General features: G+C 39.7%; 1 protein-coding gene across 2 annotated transcripts in view; it reads right to left on the bottom strand.

Annotated features, from left to right (window-relative positions):
- Positions 1–5,753: 5,753 nt before the first annotated feature.
- The window catches only part of PSMA6 (proteasome 20S subunit alpha 6), a 38,229-nt gene continuing 22,363 nt past the window's right edge, over positions 5,754–21,619 (bottom strand). For both annotated transcript variants that reach the window (XM_035260332.3, XM_054239872.2), the window contains exons 2-7: positions 17,094–17,188; positions 15,792–15,873; positions 11,369–11,524; positions 9,549–9,727; positions 8,235–8,329; positions 5,754–5,981 (exon numbers count right to left, since the gene is read on the bottom strand). In XM_035260332.3, the coding sequence (XP_035116223.1) occupies positions 5,924–5,981; positions 8,235–8,329; positions 9,549–9,727; positions 11,369–11,524; positions 15,792–15,873; positions 17,094–17,188 (665 nt within the window). In that variant the 3' untranslated portion in view covers positions 5,754–5,923. The remainder of the gene's footprint in view (positions 5,982–8,234; positions 8,330–9,548; positions 9,728–11,368; positions 11,525–15,791; positions 15,874–17,093; positions 17,189–21,619) is intronic.

Genomic DNA, 21,619 nt, shown 5'->3' with positions numbered 1-21,619 from the left:
AGCTGGAAGTACAGGCATGTGCCAACATGCTTAGCTATTTTTTGTGTGTGTATTTTTAATAGAGATGGGTTTTTGCTATGTTGCCCAGGCTGGTCTCGAACTCCTGAGCTCAGGCAGTCTGCCCACCTCGCCTCCCAAAGTGCTAAGATTACAGGTGTGAGCCACTGCACCTGGTCCAGATGCGTTTTGGAATAGAATGTATTTTGGATTTTAGAAAGATGATCTGATGCCTAAACCATATATTCCATGACTCTACCACTGGAGTCTGGGCCAGCACCCTATACTTAAGTACATTCATCTTTCTGCAGAAATAAAGTGAGATAAAGAGAGTATAAAAAGCTTTACATCAGTATAGGCCAGATTTGCTGCCAAGTGAGTTTAAGAACTTCCTGAATTTTGGAACTGTAGACAAGCAAATTATAAATGTTAAACCAGTTTAAAGGATATTGTATCTAAAACAGGGCCTGTCCCAATGAAGACTAACACTTTATTAGGTCATTTTCTTATTTTTAGATAAACAATCTAAATAGCAATTATAATTCTATCTCCATTGCAATACCTCTTAATTTCATTTCTTATTGTATTAGCTGGATTTTCCAGAATGTAAAATAAATGGAGTTAGAAGCCATCTTGGAGCTTCTACCTTCTAATTTATGGTGGCTGTAATCCCAACACTTTGGGAGGCTGAGGTGGGAGGATGGCTTGAGCCTGGGAGTTCGAGACCAGCCTGGGCAACATGGTGAGACCCCCATCTCTACAAATATAAACAAAAAAGTAAACTAATTCACCATTATGATGTTAATTAGCTTAGCTGTCATTTTAGATTTTTTTTTTTTAAGATGAGGGTTCACTGTGTTGGTCAGGCTGGTCTTGAACTCCCGACCTCAGGTGATCCACCAGCCTTGGCCTGCAATGTGCTTGCATTACAGGCGTGAGCCACCATGCCCAGCCTAGATTTTTTTTTTTTTTTTTTTAGAAAGGGTGGGTCTCATTTTGTCCCCCAGATTCTTTTCCTTCATGGTTTTTATCCATTCTTTTCTTGTGTGTGTGTATAAAAAAATACAATATATAGGCTAGAGTGTAGTGGCATGAACACAGCTTACCACAGCCTCTACCTCCTGGGCTCAAGTGATCCTCTCACCTCAGCTTCCTGAGTAGCTAGACTACAGGTATGTGGCCCTATGTGAAGATTTAATGTAGTAATTTGGTTGTGGCACAGGTCTGGATGTTGCATTTGGAGGCTAGTGAGGGAGCTGAGTACCTGGTTGGTTGTTGATTTGTAACCTAAATGGTACAATAACAATACTGTTTGTGAAAAATGAGGTATCAAGAGAAGGAAAGCCTCATGTCTGCCCAATTAGCTTCACATTCATGAATGTCTGGACATATCCCTATGATTGTCAGAATTATATTTCTCATATTTAAAAAATCGTATCTGTGTGTGTGTGTATTTTTTTTTTTTTTTTTTTTTGAGACAAAGTCTCACTTATTGCCAAGGCCGGAGTGCAGTGGCCGGATCTCAGCTCACGGCAACCTCTACCTCCCAGGTTCAAGCGATTCTCCTGCCTCAGCCTCCCAAGTAGCTGGGACTACAGGTGTGCACCACCACGCCTGGCTAATATTGGTATTTTCTCATAGAGACGGGGTTTGCCATGTTGGCCAGGCTGGTCTTGAGCTTCTGACCTCAATTGATCCAACCTGCCATGGTCTCCCAAAGTGCCAGGATTACTGGCAAAAACCATTGTACCTGGCCTCATATCTGTATTCCTCTTATTATTTTTGAGATGGAGTCTCACTCTGTTGCCCAAGCTGGAGTGGCACAATCTTGGCTCACTATAACTTTGGCCTCTGGGGTTCCAGTGATTCTCCTGCCTCAGCCTCCTGAGTAGCTGGAATTACAGGTTTGCGCCACCATATCTAGCTAATTTTTGTAGATAGAGGGTTTTGCCATGTTGGCCAGGCTGGTCTTGAACTCCTGACCTCAACCGATCTGCCCACCTTGGCCTCCCAAAGTGCTGGGATTACAGGTGTGAGCCACTGTGCCCGGCCTTTGAGTAAAGACATTTAAAGATTTCAGGCATTTTTCTTGGCATTTTGTATAACCTTTCTGCATTAACCCTTTTTATCCATCCCAGGCAGTTTGTTTAAAACACAAAACAAGAAACATAATTAGAGTATTTAATGTCTACCCTTTTATTTTCATTTTTAGAGAAGGGGTCTTGCTCTGTCACCAAGGCTGTAGTGCAGTGTTGCGATTATAGTTTACTGCAGCCTTCGACTCCTGGGCTCAAGTGACCCTGCCACCTCAGCCACCCAAGTAGCCAGGACTCTAGGTATGTAAGCACTATCACACTTGACTAATTTTAAAAAAAATTTCTGTACAGACGAGATATTACTGCCACGCTGGTCTTGGCCTCCAAATGTATTGGGGGTTATAGGCATGAGCTACCGCACCCAGCCTAATGTTCACCTATTTGAATTGACCTCTTCTATTCCTCCTCCTATTCTTTTACTTAAGCATAAATAACCAATATTTAAAACTATTCGAATTCATCTAGATTTTGCCTTATAATGTAAGAACTTTTCTAACAAATTGCAGAATTTTAGTTTTTTACCCCTAAAAGGATCCTCTAATAATAAAAACGAATTATTTGCTCGTCTCTCATCCACTGATTCTAGGAGGGTGGAATCAGTCAAGGCTGAAAGGGTGTGGAAATGCATCAGCTTGTCTTTAGAGGATTAGCCTGGTAGATTCAAATGGGTAGTCCCAGAACAATAATCTCTGAACTGCAAGAAACTTGCTTCCTTGTTAGGAAACTTTACTACTCCTGACAGCTCTGAAGAGGATGTGGTTGGTGAAGTTTCCTGCTTCTGGTGGTCACATGGTTACGTGCCCTCCCGTTGTGTGGGCCTGGTGGCTGCAGAAACAGGGGCAACTCTTACTTCACCTGGCATGAGACTAGCAGCCACACTCACCTGCAGGAGGTCAACAGCACCAGACTTGCTCAGTGCAAAACAGGGCATAAAATGTATTAGCCTTAGGCTTTCCAAGATTTTTTTTTTTTTTTTTTACTTTCCAGGATTTTTAAATCATGTCTAATCAGTGGCTCAGGTCACCAGTCTGGGATTTTGAAAAATCCTGTACATTTAAAAACAGAGGTTACTATGAAAATATGGTTTTCTTTTTTCCTTAACATTGTGATGGTGGTTTTCTAAACTTTAATATAAACCAATTCCTTAATGTCACCTTCAAGTATTTATTATTAAGGAGGCACAGAAAATGTATACATTCTATGATTTTTCTAGCCCTGTTTCCTCAAGGTAAGTAAGTTTCTACTCTTGAAAATACTAGTTCTTACTGAGTATAAATGTTTTTCTCAAAATACTAAAGATCATACTAATCCTTTTACTATATAGTTAAAGCATCCAATGGGACTTGGAGTTCACATTCAGTAATACCCTCTTTGAATGAGGAATTGTAAAATATAGGCCTTGCTTCACATGCCAACTTACAGTCAGAGCAGATTTCTTTTTGGAGACAGGGTCTTGCTCTATCACCCAAGCTGAAGTGCAGTGGCACAATCACAATTCACTGCCTCATCAAACTCCTGGGCTCAAGTGATCCTCCTGCCTCAGCCTCCTGAGTAGCTGGGACTACAGGTGCAGGTTTATCATGTCCAACTAATTAAGCAAACTTTTTTTTTTTGTAGAGATGAGGTCTTGCTATGTTGCCCAGGCTCATCACAAACTTCTAGCCTCAAGCAATCCTCCCGCTTCAGCCTCCCAAAGTGCTGGGATTATAAGTGTGAGGCACAGCACCTGGCCAGAGTAGGTTTCAAAACCAAAGTTGTAGTTTGTTATTTAATTATATCCTATAGCTACAGTTTACATTTCTGGCTATAAATTATTTTTTTGAGATGGAATTTCTGTCACCCAGGCAGGAGAGCAGTGGCACAATCTCCACTCACTGCAAGCTCTACTCCGAGCTCAAGCAATTCTTCCACCTCAGCATCCTAAGTGGCTGGGACCACAGATGTGCACCACCACACCCTGGTAAGTTTTTACATTTTTGGTAGAGACAACGTTTCACCATGTTCCCCAGGATGGTCTCAAACTCCTGAGCTCAAACGATCTGCCAGCCTAGGTCTCCCAAAGTGCTGGGATTACAGGTGCGAGACAGCACACCTGGTGCTGGCTGAAATTTCTTAAACCAAGTAAACTAGTATAGGTGTCAGCAAAATCACCAAAGCTACAATGTTTAGATGGTGAATATCTGTCTGCATATACCAAAGGCTTAATACTTAACTGTAGGTAAACCACAATGAGATATCACCTGATTCATTAGCATGACTATTATCAAAAAGATAAAATGTAACTAGTGTTGATGAGGATGCGGAGAAAAGGGAACCCTTACAATTAAGGGGAATGTACATTAGTCTAGCCATTATAGAAAACAGTATGAATGTTCCTCAAAAAATTAAATAGAATTACTCTGTGACCCAACAACTGGACTCCTTGGTATGTATTCAAAGGAAGTGAAGTCCATATGTTGAAGAGATGTCTGCAATCCTATGTTTATTGCAGGAGTATGTACAATAGCCAAGATATAATTGCCTTAAGTGTTCAACAGTGAATTAATAAAGAAAATGTTATGTCTACACACAAATGCTACACAGTGGTTAAAAAGAATGAAATCCTGTCATTTATAACATGGATAAACCTAGAGGACAATACATTCTGTGAAAATAAGCCAGATACAGAAAGACAAATGCCACATTTTCACTTACATGCCCAATCTAAAAATGTTAATCTGTAAATAGTGAATAGAACAGTGGTTACCAGGGACTGGAGGTGGTAGTGGAAAGGATGGAGTGAAGTTGGTGAACGGCTAAAAAGTTACAATTGGAGAGGAAGGGCCCAGTGCAGTGACTTACACTTGTAATCTCAGCACTTTGGGAGCCTGAGATAGGACTGCTGGAGACCAGGAGTTTGTTTAAGACCAGCCTTGGTGACACTGGGAGACCCCTATGTCAATTTTTTTTATCTTTCTAAAAGATAATTAGCCAGTCTTGGTGATACATGCCCATAGTCCTAGCTACCTGGGAGGCTAAGGTGGCAGCACCTCCAGGAATTTGAGGTTGATTTGGTATCCTATTGCACAGCAGAGTGACTACAGTCAACAGTAAGGTATTCTGGGTCCAGGAACCATGGCTCATGCCTCCCAGCATTCTGGGAGGCTGAGGCAAGGGGACTGCTTAATGCCAGCCAGGAGTCTGAGACCAGCCTATGCAACATAGTAAGACCCCATCTGTACAAAAAATAAAATTAGCTGGGTGCAATGGTGTATGCCTGTAGTATCAGCTCTTAAGGAGGCTGAGGTGGGTTACTTGAGCCAGGGAGTTCAAGGCTACAGTGAGCCATGATCATGGGACTGCACTCTAGCTTGGGCAACAGAGCAAGACCGTTTTAAAAAACAAAAAATAATGTAACTCGATCAAGACAGTTGAAGGTGAGCAAAAAAAAATTAAAAAGTTAAAAATAAGGTATTATGAACCTCAAAATAGCTAGGAAAGAATTTTAAATGTTCTGACCACAAAAACATGGTGTTTCAGGTGATGGATGTGCTAATCACCTTTATTTGATAATTATAATGTAAACATGTATTGAAACATCACACTGTGCCCCATAAATATGTACATTATATATAAAAAATAAATTTTAAAATAGGAGGTGAAAACAACAGGATGCAATTATTTCCCAAAAGCACTGTTTTTATTTATATAGAGTCCTAACCACTTCAGTGGTAGGAGGAATGGGAGAGGCTCGTTTTTCAATCCGGGGATCTCCGCTCCGTAATGTTGGTTTGTTGTTACCAAACACACAGGTAAGTGACATCATGGATCTGGCAGACTAAGGACAATGTTTAGTCTCTCTCTGCTAGAGCAACAAGGTGAGCATCAATCTCTGCTTCTGTAAGAATCCTAGAAGGCAAAAGGGGAAAAAAACTGTTAAAAAAATTTCAAACACATATAAAAGTAGGATAGTATAATAAACTGCCATATACCTATGGACCTTCTTCAACAATTATCAATTTATAAACCAATTTTTAAAAAGTCCATACACATACTTATCCTCCCAGATACGATATCACCTTCACCTGTATACAAAAACGTTTACTTCTTTAACAGATTTAGAACTGTCTCTTAAAATTCTTTATCTGCAGCTAAGATAGAAAATATTTCAAATGAATATAAAGAAAGCTAAATTGTACATATTCTATTTAGCTTCTATGTCAAAATGCATTTATTTATTTATTTTGAGGCAGAGTCTCGTGCTGTTGCCCAGGCTAGAGTGATGTGATCTCGGCTTACCACAACTTCCGCCTCCCTGGTTCAAGCGATTCTTCTGCCTCAGCCTCCTGAGTAGCTGGGACTATAGGCCTGTGCTACCACACCTGGCTAATTTTCCTATTTTTAGTAGAGACAGACAGACAGGGTTTCACCATATTGGCCAGGCTGGTCTTAAACTCCTGACCTCGTGATCCACCTGGCTTGGCCTCCCAAAGTGCTGGGATTACAGGTATGAGCCACTGGGCCCAGCCATCAAAATGCATTTATATGTAGTATAACTCAAGTTTATGTCAGCTCAAAGATAAAAATTCAGAGAAATTTTAAGTATATTAAAGTGTTCAGATTCAGCAGAAGTTCATGAAAATAAAGTTGTCATTCTATGAACAGTCTACCAGCCAGAGAGTGCTCCATGTTTAACATACATTTTTTTCTTTCTTTGAGATGGAGTCTGGCTCTGTTGCCCAGACTGGAGTGCAGTGGCACAGTCTTGACTCACTGCAACCTCCCGGGTTCAAGCAATTCTCCTGCCTCAGCCTCCTAAGGAGCTGGGATCACAAGCGCCCATGACCACATCCTGCTAATATTTGTATTTTTAATAAAGACGAGGTTTCACCATGTGGGCCAGGCTGGTCTCAAACACCAGACCTCAAGTGATCTGCCTGCCACGGCCTCCCAAGGTACTAGGATTATAGGTGTGAGCCACTGTGTGCAGCCTAGAACACATGCATGTTCTACATGATGTTTGCCTCGAAAGGAATCAATTCTTTGACAACCTTGTTAAAGTGAACTATTACTACTAGACTTCTACAAAGTGAGATTTGTCAAAAGGTCATTTTTTAGTGCAACTGAAGGCAATGTTAAGCATTTAAATAATTGATGCTATGTTATATATTCTAATTATTTACTTTCACAGAATTTATTTTTGAAGACAAGATTTTTTGTTTCTTACCAATTTTAGAAATAAATGCAAATAAAAATTTTAAAGATGGCAAGTCTCCAAACAGAAAACAAGAACTAATTATAGGTTCTTTAGAAAGATTTTTAAATTACTCCTGCTAAAATTTTACTGCTTAAAAAACAACAAAACACCTTTTTCAAAAGTAACTTGATCCCCGCCACCACCCAAGTTATAAGACTTCTTTCTATAGGAAAAAAAACCGTCTCCTATACTTCCTGGTATCTGTGGATTTCACTGCAGTATTTTCATTACAGTTAAATATAAGTGCATTCTAGTCTGTGGTATATCAGCTGCCTCATAGGGCTGCTGGGAGGATTAAATGAGATGATAATGTGGACCACTCAGTATGGGTTTGAATAATGGAAGCTATAAGGCTAATGCGTGGGAGTTAGTCACTTAGTGAGTAAGAACATACACACATCTAGCATCTGCATAGCTGTATTCAAAATTTGGGCTTTCCAAAGATCTCCGGATAAGGGTCTGACATATATCAGTAGCTCATATTGCTCCTCACAGTTCTACTTAGAGAACCACTAAATAACCAAAGTTCTATCTGAAAAACTTGCAAGCTCCTATTTTGGGAATTAAATTTGTATTGGCCTTAAACTAAAAAAAGAGAACACTTATTCTTACTTTATTCCTTACATAAAGATTACTTGGTGTTAGATATAACTTTGAAATAAGGAGAAAAGCTTTCATATCTGACTCTTAAAGAGAGTCCAACAAGTTTTAAAACAGATCTCAGGTGCTTGGGGAAAAAACAAAACAAAACTATAATGTTAGTTAAAAAAAAAAAAAATGTTACTTTTGTACCAATAAAGAAAAAAGAAAAATTTGATAAATTTTTAAAAGTAAAAAAGTTTCCCCCACAAGTTATAGGACAAATGGACTCACATACCTTCACCTTGGCCCACAATATAACTCACCTGAATTTAGGATTTTCAACTGTCACTACTCCAACTTCTATTTCTGAAGGTTTGAAATCAATTGATAAAACAGTAGACAAGCATGTAATTGCAGTCTGAAAAAAAGTATCATTTTAAAATAGAGTATTTTTTAAGAGATTCCAAGGTTTTCTCATTTCTAGCTTATTCAATATAAATCATGAGTCGATCAGGAGGCTCCATATTTCAACGAGGCAGTGCAATGTTACTAACAGACTGCTTAACTCTAATGTATTGCCCGCCAATGATAAACTCGTTTCTACCAAGTCAAATAATAAAGGGGTCCATTAATCAAAATAGGATGATTTATACAAAACAGTTTATTAGCTTCATGACCCAGGCACTAGTCTTCACTTGGCACTTGGGGTGAAATGGGGAAAGAATAAAGATACATGATACACTCTGCACCTTCAAGGAATTTACAGTACAAACTATTTAAGAATGTTTTAAGGTTTTTTTTGTTTTATTTTTTTGAGATGAAGTCTCACTCTGTCGCCCATTCTGGAGTGCAGTGGCTCCATCTTGACTCACTGCAACGTCCACCTCCTGGGTTCAAGGGATTTTCCTGCCTCAGTCTCCTGAGTAGCTGGGATTACAGGCGCCTGCCACCATGCTTGGCTCACTTTTTGTATTTTTAGTAGAGACGGGTTTTGCCATGTTGGCCAGGGTGGTCTTGAACTCCTAACCGCAGGTGATCTGCCTGCCTCCCAAAGTGCTGAGCCACCACGCCTGGCCTTAAGTGTTTATATACCTGACGTGGTTAATTATGTAACTAATTATGAATTGCAATAAAGAATCTTTAAGAAACATTTAGACACAGCCCAGTACTTCCTGAACATTAATTAGCTTTGTATCTCCTTTAGGCATACTGCCAAACCAAACATAAAAGCATTAGATGGTAATTTTTCTTTAGCCATTTATCGGAAGCATGTTGTTAGCATCCTCTCAATGGCTTTAATCTCTGACTCTTACACCCAAAATCTACTAAAATTTTTGTTTTTAATTTCTTGGTGGTAAATGGAACTGGCTTGAACACTTGGACTCAAGCAAATCTTATTTTATTATGTGTGTTTTGTTAAATGCCAGCTCAAATATACTATGAAATAAGAAATTAAATTAATAAAAGCAACCCAAATTTTCCTATGTCAGCTGTATGATACCAATTTCATTATTAAGTTGACAAACTTGATTCTTGTGATGTAATTCAGGAAGAGCATTTATACAATGTCAGTTATGCAAAGATCCTCACTGTTCTACATAGCATCAAAAAAGTCAGCTCCTTTTTGGTTGACTTACTTCCACTGTCTGTTCAAATGTCCAATCAAATTTCTTCTTCACTTTTTTTTCAAGGAAGCTGGTTGACTCAGTCTGTTTAACTCCTGCCGCAGTGGCTTTAAACCCACAGTAGTAACCTGCGGGATCACACTTATATACCTGAGGGCCTTGCTCTTCATCTATACCAATTAAAATCATACCTAAAAAGAGAGAAAGACCCTAATTAAATATCTTTTCTCCTCTTTCTTGGTGGTGTCACATAGCTGTTATTAATCATTACTTTGGCCATCAATTTTAGAATATGCCTTTTCCTTAAAGAAAACTCATAAAATATCACCACAGGTAAATTAGGTAACAGAAAAATTCCCATTTCACAAAAGAATTTATCAGATTAAAAAAAAAGTTTGAATAATTACAAATACAATTTAAAAACAGGATTTCCAATCCTTGCTGTTATCCAAGCATGTTTATTTGAACCCTAATCCTTCAAGATGCTGCCTATTCAAATACATTTCAAAAACACCTTCTTTTTTAGAGATGAGGTCTCGCTATGTTCCCCAGGCTAATCTCAAACTCCTGAGTTCAAGTGATCCTCGTGCCTTGGCCTCCCAAAGTGCTGGGTTACAGGTGTGCACCACTGCACCTGGCCCAAAGACACTTTCATATACCTCTTCTGGAAACAATAAATAATAGCATATTAAATACTCTGAAACATTATTTTGTAGATTGACCTATTTAACTCAGTAGTTCTTCAGTTTGATTAAGAAACAGAAATACCTTTTAAAAAAAAAAATTTTTTTTAAATACTATTAAAGTTCCAGGGAATAGTATATGGGCATACTTTGGGAATGCCGGCACAAACTGCAATACACTTATGGGCTACCTGCTCACCTATACACTGCCCATCTTCAATACTGTTGGTATACACTCCTCTAATAAGTCACACAAACCAAGCTCTAAATTCTATACATATAACTTTGTCACTACAATTCTAGTGTTACCATATTATAGGCATTAAATTAAAATAAACGCCATCATTAAATTTCTTTCTACTCGGTAGAGCAGCTAACAAAGTACTTAAGGAATGGTTTAACTGCTTTCTTATATTTGATATATACAAAGTATGAGGGCAACACAAAAAGGTACCCACTCACTGCTTGGGGAAACAACAAATACTTCTTTACTCCTAGGTCTTGCAAGATGAATAGGATTTAAGTGATTTTTAAGTAGGAAGTCAAGAGGGTCAGATGCTAAACAGAAATCATTACGCTGACTGCTTTCATGCTCATAAATGAATGATACAATGCCAGAAACAAACAGGCATTACATTTTTCAGGCTAATTTATTACATTACAGCTAAAAATCTGTAAATCTCATCCCTCTCTCAATACAATTTTACTTGTTTTCAAAGATAGAAATTTATTCTAAAAATGTGAATCACAGACCTGTGTGTGATCCTAATTCCTAAGGGTGGTCAAAAGAAACAGCTACATTAAGATGCCTGATGGAGGCATTTCTACAGAATTAATAATCTGGAATTGCAGTAGAACCTCATTACAACATCCCAATAAAATCAGGACTTGGATCTTTCAAATCACATACTCCAAATAGAAATATGTTGATACGAAGTCTAATAGCATCTAAAGCTTTAAAGATAATGCCTGACATGCTGTTGTGAAACCTATCCTTTAGCTCTGATTTATAGTAAAGATTTTCCCACCTTATATAATTTCTAAACCATATGTTCAGAACTCAAGTGTTACTGAAATAACTTTCTCTATGCATGTTCTATAAAAAGTTACAATTCGCTGATTATTTGGGAGACTTCTTAGGATACTTACAACAACCAAGAGGCCTCATTTCAGCATTCTGTGTGTAGACCTGAGAAATATCAGCAATTCTTTTACACAGCATGTCCACGGGAATCTCATAGCCATACTTGTATTTCCAGTTAGCTGCCTCATAGCGTGCCCTCTGCACCTGGGATCTGCTGTCAGCTTATAGCATAAAAAACAAAGGTTTCCCTGGTTAGAAGGAAAGAATGAACCTGAAAGTCAGGTTCTTTTCCCATCTATATAGTGGGAAAATACATGAGTTAAAAAGACAAGGGGTCTACTATGCCTTTTTCTCCCCCAACGAATACTAAATAACTGGTCAAAAAGTTTATGAAAAAATTTAAAAACATGAAGCTGTCTACACAGTACTGCCCTATTATTCCGAGCCTTTTTTTTTTTTAACCTTTTAAAATGTGCTATATATAGATCAGCATTGGTTCTACTTATCTTTAAAGAACAGTAAAAAGAACATTTTATGTATCTCAAAACTTTTCTGACTTGTGTGGTTTCTTCAGACACTTTAGACCTTTACAATTTGCATATGTTCTGAACTGTTATTGTATTATGATAGAGATTATCATATATTTTCAGATGTTTTCTTAACAATTCAACTTTTATTTGTAACTCTTCCATTTATTTTTTTTTTTTTTGAAGGGGAAAAAAAGAAAAAGAGGGAAAAAGGAATATTACTTCATTCCTAAAATGGGTTTCAATAATGGCCGATCAATATTTTGAGTGTTTAAAGTGGTTAATGCATATTTTATGTGTTTAAAATGGAGACCTCTATTGTGTTTATTTGTTCTGGCTCTGCGTTCAAGTCCTGGATATCGTTATCAATTTGTTGTCTCGTTGAATCTAATTCTCATTATGTGTCTTATGTATCTGGGTGTTAAGATCTCTTATTGTTACATTAATCCTTTTACCCTTGCATCCTTGTAGCTTTGAAATCTATTTTATTAAGTGTGAGAATTGCAACTCCTGCTTTTTATTTATTTATTTTTGCTCTCCATTTGGTTGGTGAGTTTTTTTCCATCCCCTTGTTTTCAGTCTTTGTATATCTTTAGATATATAGTTAGATTTTGTGGATAATGTGTATTTTGTGTGTTTAAAATGGAGAGCTCTATTGAGTTTATTTGTTCTGAATCTTAGTTCCAGTCCCGGATATCGTTATCAATTTTCTGTCTCGTTGAATCTAAATCTCATTATGGGTCTTATGTATCTGGGTGTTAAGATCTCTTATTATTACATTAATCCTTTTACCCTTGTATCCTTGTAGCTTTGAAATCTATTTTGTCAAATGTGAAAATTGCAACTCCTGCTTTTTATTTATTTATTTTTGCTCTCCATTTGGTTGGTACTTTTTTTTTTTTTCCCAACCCTTTATTTTGAGTCTATGTATATCTTTGGATATACCGTTAGATTTTGTCTGTATCTTTTGATTGGGAGATTTGGTCGATTTAAATTTAGGGTTGCTGCCATTTGATATTAACTGGCTATTTTGCCCTTTCGTTGATAAAAATTCTTCTTTATGTTAATGCTCTTTACTTTTTGGTGTATTTTTAGAAAGGGTCATACTGGTTGTTCCTTTCTGTGTATAATGCTTCTTTTAGAAGTTCTTGTAAAGCAGGCCTGGTGGTAATAAAATCTCTGAGTACTTGCTTGTTCCTAAAAGATTTTATTTTTCCTTCAAATGTAAAGCTTAAATTGGCAGGATATGAACTTCTGGGCTGAAAGTTCTGTTGATTAAGTATATTGAATATTGGCCCCCACTCTCTTCTAGCTTGTAGGGTTTCCGTTGAGAGATCTGCTGTAAGCCTAATAGGTTTACCTTTATGGGTAACTTGATCTTTCTCTCTGGCTGCCCTTAATATTTTCTCCTTCGTTTCGATCTTGGTGAATCTAACGATTATGTGCCTTGGGGTTGGTCTTCTTGAGGAATATCTTTGTGGTGTTCTCTGTATTGCCTGGGGTTGAATAGTGTCCTGCTTTGCTAAATTAGGAAAATTTTCCTGGATAATGTCCTGGAGAGTATTTTCCAGCTTGAATTCATTCTCTCCGTCACATTCAGGTACACCAATCAAGCGTATATTAGGTCTTTTCACATAGTCCCATATTGCTTGGAGACTTTGCTCATTCCTTTTTATCCTTTTTTCTCTATTCTTGTCTTGTCATTTTGTTTCATTAAGTTGGTCTTCGACCTCTGATATCCTTTCTTCTGCTTGATCCATTCGGCTGTTTAAGCTTGTACATATTTCACTAAGTTCTCGTGTTGTATTTTTCAACTCCATAAGTTCATTTGTACTCCTCTCTATGTTGTCTATTCTTTTCAACATTTCATCTAACCTTTTTTCCAAGTTCTTAGTTTCTTTACATTGGGTTAGAACAAGTTCCTTTAACTCCCAGAAGTTTCTTATCATCCACCTTTTAAAGCCTACTTCAGATAATGGAACACAGTCCTTTTCCATCAGGGCTTGTTCCGTTGCTGATGGGTTCTGATTTTGAGTATACTCGGCGTTCTTAGGCTGTTTTTTCCCCTTCATTGTAGATGAACCGCCTTTCTAATTAGGTTTCTGAGTCGACGTCCGACTTATTGATTCCCAGTGCTGGGATCCGAGCAACCCACTGTGGCAGCCTAAATAGCAGCGATAAGACTGATGGTGCTCTTCTGCCCGGGAATCTCTGGTCTGGCTTCCCTCTTGAGTCCGCAACAAGCAGCTCTGACTTCCCGGAGCTCCAAACTCCGGTCAATAGGGGAAGCAGTCCCGTTGGCTCTGCATGAAGAGCTGCTGCGCCGAGACGCCAGCAAAACCGCTGCGGCGGCCACAAGAGTCGCGCTGGCGACCCGTGGGGCTCCTCCACTGGGAATCGGCTAATCAGTGAGTGACGAAAATTCGTCTAAAGATGTGGCATCGTCTCGTTCTCTGAGCTTTCACTGGGAGCTACAATCCTGAGCTGTTAGTGGTCGGCCATCTTGGATCGATCTCCTCTATTCCGAGCCTTTCATCAGCAGTCAAAATAGTTTCTACAAGTGTCCAGTAACTCCCCAAAGAGTAAGCATTAAGGAAGCTGGGCATGGTGTCTCACACCTGTAATCACAACCCCTTGGGAGGCCAAGACAGGAGGATCACTTAAGGCCAGGAATTCGAAACTAGGCTGGCCAATATGGCAAAAGCCTGTCTCTACTAAAAATACAAAAATTAGCTGGGCGTGGTGGTGCATGCCTGCAGTCCCAACTACCCAGGAGGTTGAGGCATGAGAATTGCTTGAACCCAGGAGGCAGAGGCAGTCTGGGCAACAAAGTGAAACTCTGTCTCAAAGAAAAAAAAAAGCATTAAGAAAACAGAATAATCTTTCTTAATATTTTTTAGGCTTAGTTTTTCATTTCTTTTTTAGAGATGGGGTCTTGGAATGGCACCCAGTGAGCCATCATAGCTCACTGCAGCCTTGAATTCCTTGGCTCAAGTGATCCTCCTACTTTAGCCTCCTGAGTAGGCAGGACTACATGCATGTGCTACCATACCAGCTAATTTTTGTTTTTCCAGATCACATCTTATTATTGCCCAGGCTGCAGTACAGTGGCACGATCTCGGCCCACTGCAACCTCTGCCTCCTGGGTTCAAGCAATTCTCCTACCTCAGCCTATCAAGTAGCTGAGATTACAGGCAGCCACCACCACAGCCAGCTAAATTTGTTTGTATTTTTATTTTCTGAGACAGAGTCTAGCCTGTTGCCCAGGCTAGAGTGCAGTGGTACAATCTTGGCTCTCTGCAACCTCCACCTATTGGGTTCAAGCATTTCCTGCTTCAGCCTCCTGAGTAGCTGGGATTACAGGTGTGTGCCACCATGCCCAACTAATTTTTATATTTTTAGTAGAAATGGGGGTTTCACCACATTGGCCATGCTGGTCTTGAACGTCTAACCTCAAATGATCCTACTATCTCGGCAACCCAAAGTGCTGGGATTACAGGTGTGAGCCACTGCACCTGGCTTTTTCTGTATTTTTAGTACAGACGGAGTTTCACCATGTTTGCCAGGCTGGTCTCGAATTCCTAAACTCAAGTGATCTGCCTGTCTCGGCCTCCCAAAGTGCTGGGATTAAAGGTGTGAGCCACTGTGCCCAGCCCCCAGCTAATTTTTAAATTTGTTATATGTATTATAACAAATTTAAAAATTGTTTTATATATATATACACACACACGTTTAATAATTATGTTATATATAAATATAATTATATATAAATTATATGTATAATTTCAAAAAAGCTCACAATACTCTTAAAATATTGATAATAGTCTTAGAAGACTGCAAATCCACTCATGGCACCTGAAAACCAGGCAATAAGAGAAGTTTAAAATTAATACAAAACTCAAAATAATGTGCAGAAAATAACAAAAGGCTTGTATATCTATGTAGATACCTAGCTAATTACCTGTCATTCCGGTCATCACACAACCAATGTTTTCAGTTATCTTGAATAAGTGAGTCACTGTGCTGGAATCCAATAATTTGTCCTAATGAACAAAATAAAGATATATATATATATATATATATATACACACACACACACACACACATATATTTAAACTTATAGGTTTCTGTAGAGCTATAAAATAAAATTACGTTTTTATTTATTTATTTTGAGACAGAGTCTTGCTCTGTCACCAGGATGGAGTGCAGTGGCGCAATCTTGGCTCCCTGTAATCTCAGGTCGCTGAAACCTCTGCCTCCTGGATTCAAGCGATTCTCCTGCCTCAGCTTCCAGAGTAGCTGGGATTACAGGCGTGTGCCACCACACCCAGCTAATTTTTGTATTTTTAGTAGAGACGGGGTTTTACCACGTTGGCCAGGACTGTCTCTATGTCTTGGTCTCGTGATCCGCCTGCCTTAGCCTCCCAAAGTGCTGGGATTACAGGCATGAGCCACCGTACCTGGCCCATATTTTTATTTTTGATTTGCCCTGTTTCTTGAAGAAAAGTAATACTATGGAACTATAAAAATAAACTATATAATAAATGTCTTCTGATCATTTTATAGTTGAAATCAAATTTTTAAAAAGGGTTTCGAATTAGCTGGGTGTGGTGATGCACGACGCATACCTGTAATTCCATCTACTCAGAAGGCTGAGGCAGGAGGATCACAGGAAGACAGGAGGCAGAGGTTGCGGTGAGCCGAGACCTCACCAATGCACTCCAGCCTGGGCAATGAGCAAAACTCCGTCTCAAAAAAAAAAAAGCGGGGGTGGGTTGGGGTGGTGGTGGGTTTTAAGAGGCTCTACTTTCCTTTTTTCTTTTTCTTTTTTTTCAGACGGAGTCGCACTCTGTCACTCAGGCTGGAGTGCAATGGTGCGATTTCGGTTCACTGCAGCCACTGCCTCCTGGGTTCAAGAGATTTTCCTGCCTCAGCCTCCCTAGTAGCTGGGATTACAGGTGCATGCTGCCACACCTGGCTATTTTCCTTTTCTAGATGATAACTTTTCCTGTGGACAAACTATAGCTTACTCGACTTAGAAATCCCATGATGCTTCTAATCACATCACCAAGTTCAATATGTTAATTCTGTTCACAGAGCTGAACTGTACATAAACATTCAACAGACACTTCTTGGCTGACAGGAAAGCAGAGTCAAAGCAAGAATCATGTTAATATTTGTATATAAACACATACTTTTCTACAAACCCATGAAAAAATTCTTATATTCTGTAATTATTGACTATTTGGGCATCATTACTTACAGGTACTTTCTTCTGTGTGACAATTACTGCACAGTCTTTCCCTCTGACAGCTACGGATGTAAGGCCACCCTGGTTAATAGCCTTAAAAGCATATTCTGGAAAACAGAACAGTTTTTAAGTTGGAATAAATTATTGTAGATTCTTGCAATGAAATAATAAAGTCATTAAAAAGAATGAGAAAGAGCTATATGAACACATAAGGTTTATACAGCATTCCAAGATATGAAAATCAAAATAATAATAATGACCATAAGTCACAGTTAAACTAACTCAATTTCTTCCATTTTTATTTTACTGAAATTATTTCAAATTTCCAAAACATTTTTGTTGGTTTTTTAAAAGACAAAGTCTTTGATTTCCAGAGGCTCTAAATTAAAAAAGAAAAAAAAAAAAAAGACAAAGTCTCACTGTCACCAAGGCCGGAGTACAGTGGTGCGATCTCGGCTCACTACAACCTCTGCCTGCCAGGTGAATGCTATTCTCCTGCCTCAGCCTCCCAAGTAGCTGGAATTACAGGTGTGCACCACCACGCCTGGATAATTTTTTTATTTTTAGTAGAGACGGGGTTTCACCATGTTAGCCAGGCTAGTCTTTTCTTTTTTTTTTTGAGATGGGGTTTCACCATGTTGGCCAGGCTGGTCTTGAACTCCTGACCTCAGGTGATCCGCCCACCTCAGCCTCCCAAAGTGCTGGGATTACAGGTGTGAGCCACTGTACCTGGCTGCAGCCAGGCTAGTCTTGAACTCCTGACTTCAGGTGATCTGCCTGCCTCAGCCTCTCAAAGTGCTGGGATTACAGGTGTGAGACACTGCACTCCCAGCCACAGTAAAGTTTAAATTTAATTTTGATCATACTAAATCTTTATCATGATGTTTTGTCATTTAAAAAGCTTTTTCTAGCCACTATTTCTAACTCTGGTTTTCCCAGTTCAGTTAGCTTCTCTAAATTCTTTCTAGACTTAATATTCTGTTAACTTTTGGTCAGTAACTAATTTGACCACATGCAGTTTTAATTCCTGTTTATTTTGCACTGATTTTTTTTTTTGAAGATGCAGTCTTGCTCTGTCGCTCAGGCTAGAGTACAGTAACACAATCTTAGCTCACTGCAACCTCTGCCTCTTGGGTTCAAGCAATTCTCCTGCCTCATCCTCCCGCGTAGCTGGGATTACAGGTGTGCATCCCCACGCCCAGCTAATTTTTGTATTTTTAGTAGAAATGGGGTTTCACCATGTTGACCAGGATAGTCTTGATCTCCTGACCTCGTGATTGCCCACCTCGACCTCTCAAAGTGCTGCGATTACAGGTCTGAGCCTCTGTGCCCAGCCTGCACTGATTTTTGTCTACCAAGTTGAATTTTTCTTAATCACACTTTTTGCAATTTTTATATTACCTATAACATATTACTGTATCTGTAAAAAACGTCAGCTTGTGCCCTTCAAGGTGCTGTCAATCCCTTCCATTGGTTAAAACACTAGGATCAAAATGGTAGCTTACAAAAAAACTACTTTTGGAACCATGTAGTATAATTGATAATCATTGTCTTTGGACAGTAAGATTACAGATGACACTACCAATTTACATGCCATATATTTCTGCAAATTTTTATTTTATTTTATTTTTTATTTTAGAGATGAAGTCTCGCTCTGTCACCCAGGCTAGAGTACAGTGGCACCATCTCAGTTCACTGCAACCTCTGCCTCCCGAGCTCAAGTGATTCTCAGCCTCCTGAGTAGCTGGGATTACTACAGGTGACTGCCATCAAACCCAGCTAGTTTTTGTATTTTCATTAGAGACAGGGTTCCACTACGTTGGACAGGCTGGTCTGGAACTCCTGACTTCAGGTGATCCACCTGAAATCAGCCTAGTGGCTCACACCTGTAATCTCAGCAGTTTGGAATGCTGATATGGGAGGATCACTTGAACTCAAGAGTTCAAGACCAGCCTGGGCAACATAATGAGACCTTGTCTCTACTAAAAATGTTTTTTAAATAAAAAATTTGGGCCCAGTGCAGTGGCTCACGCCTGTAATCCCAGCACTCTGGGAGACCAAGGTGGGCAGATCACCTGAGGTCAGGAGTTTGAGGCCAGACTGACCAATATGATGAAACTCCATCTCTACTAAATTACAAAAAATTAGCTGGGTGTGGTGGTGCATGCCTGTAGTCCCAGCTACTCCGGAGGCTAAGGCAGGAGAATCGCTAGAACTTGGGAGGCGGAGGTTGGCAGTGAGCTGAGATCACGCCACTGCACTCCAGTCTGGGTGACAGAGCGAGACTCCGTCAAAAAACAAAACAAAACAAAACAAAAACTGTAAAAAATCAAATATTTCTAAATGGCTAAATATTTAAGAGAGAACAAAAGAGCAAAAATGATTCTAGAAAAATCACCTTAAAGGAAATCCTCAGCTTGGTGTAATCCTAGCGATTTGGGAAGCCAAGGCGGGAACACTGTTTGAGCCCAGAGTCTGAGGCCACCCTGGGCAACATGGTGAGACTGTCTATAAAAAAAAATGTTAGCTAGGCATGGCAGTGCACACCTACGGTCCCAGTTCCTTGGAATCAAGCAGGATTGCTTGAGCCCAGGAAAGTCAAGGCTGCAGTGAGCCGTGTGCTCACACCACTGCACTCCAGCCTGGGCAACAGAGCAAGATCCTATTTCAATATGGGGAAAAAAAAAAAAAAGAAATCCTCAAATATGGCTTGGATTTAACTGGTTTTATTATTATTACTTTTGAGATGGAGTCTCGCTCTGTTGTCCAGACTGGAGTGCAGTGGCGCAATCTCGGCTCACTGTAACCTCTGCCTCCCGGGTTCAAGCGATTCTCCTGCCTCAGCCTCTGGAGTGGCTGGTATTACAGGCACACACCTCCACCACGCCGGGTTAATTTTTGTATTTTTAGTAGAGATGGGGTTTCACCATGTTGGTCAGGCTGGTTTCAAACTCCTGACCTCGTGATCCGCCTGCCTGGCCTCCCAAAGTGTTGGGATTATAGGCGTGAGCCACCACACCCGGCCCTATTATTATTATTATGAGACAGCATCTATCTACATTTGTCTAAAGTTTTCTGTAATAAAAATTTGAAAAATAAGCTCAAGGGACTCCTCCACCCTTTCTCACTTATTACCTTAATTCACTCATTAGGGTTTATATGAATTACTGATACTGAACAAACCTCTTCTAATTGTTCTTCCTGCCACCAGTCCCCATTTTATTTTCTTTTCTGGATAAGGTCTCACTGTGTTGTCCAGGCTGGAGTGCAGTGGTGTGATCATAGCTCATTGTAACCTGAAACTTCTCTGCTCAAGCAATCATCCTACCTCAGCCTCCAGAGTACATGGGACGACAGGTGTGCACAACTACACCTGGCTAACTTCATTTTATATACTCTGCAGAGACAAGGTCTTGTTATTTTGTCCAGGCTGGTCTTGAACTACTGGTCTCAGGCAATACTCCTGCGTTAACCTCCCAAACTGTTGGGATTCCAGGTGTGAACCATCAGTCCCTTTCTAATCCCATTTCTACACTCAACTCTCCCATTATGTTACTTAATTACCTTACCATTCTTAAAGACCCCTGCTAGCTCTGTCCAAAACCCATGGAACAAAGTCCAAACTCTAGCACGGTACTCAAGCCCCTTCAAAATATTGCTATGATTTACTCTTCCAGTTGTTACTGTCTATACTCCATCCACGCTGACTGATATATGCACTGATTCCCCAAATTTCCTTACCTAATCTTCATCTGGGCCAATTAACCTCTGAGAAGCCTTTCCCAACTCTCCTAAGCAGTCACTTCCCATAGTACCTTTTTTTGTACTATTATTTTACTAGCCGCCAAGCTGCACTATAATTTCAATAAAGGCTTGTATAAATGAATCCTTTCTTTTGAGACAGAGTCTCGCTGTTGCCATGCTGGAGTGCAGTGGCGCAATCTTGGCTCACTGCGGCCTCCAGGTTCAAGCCTCCTGGGATCAAGCAATTCTCCTGCCTCAGCCTCCCAAGTAGCTGGAATTATAGGTGTGCACTACTATGCCCAGCTAATTTTTTTGTATTTTTAGTAGAGATGGAGTTTTACCATGTTGGCTAGGCTGGTCTCAAACTCCTGACCTCAAGTGATCTGCCCACCTCGGCTTCCCAAAGTGTTGGGATTACATGCGTGAGCCACTGTGCCTGGCCAATGAATCCCCATGTTAACACTATCACTATGAAATGTTTTATAACAATTCCCAGAAAATGGAAACTGCCAGGGCAAAGAATCTAGAGACAACTCAACACCTAAAGAATATCCTTTAAGGAAACACTGGCAGGGTAAAAAGTAGTATCACAGTTGAGAGCAAAGACAGACAACTTACAGCACATGAAGGCCAACTAAGAAAAAAGAGGCTGGGTGCTATTGCTCACACCTGTAATGCCAGCACTTTAAGAAGTAGAGGCAGAAGGATCACTTGGGCGCAGGAGTTCATGACCTGGGCAAACAGCAAGATATCATCTCTACTAAAAATAAAAAGCTAGCTGAGCATGGTGATGT

The sequence above is a fragment of the Callithrix jacchus genome, chromosome 8 (genome assembly GCF_049354715.1).
Source record: "Callithrix jacchus isolate 240 chromosome 8, calJac240_pri, whole genome shotgun sequence".
Taxonomy (NCBI): domain Eukaryota; kingdom Metazoa; phylum Chordata; class Mammalia; order Primates; family Cebidae; genus Callithrix; species Callithrix jacchus.
The sequence above is the reverse complement of the archived record's forward strand: the minus strand, read 5'-3'. Positions and strand labels throughout refer to the sequence as shown.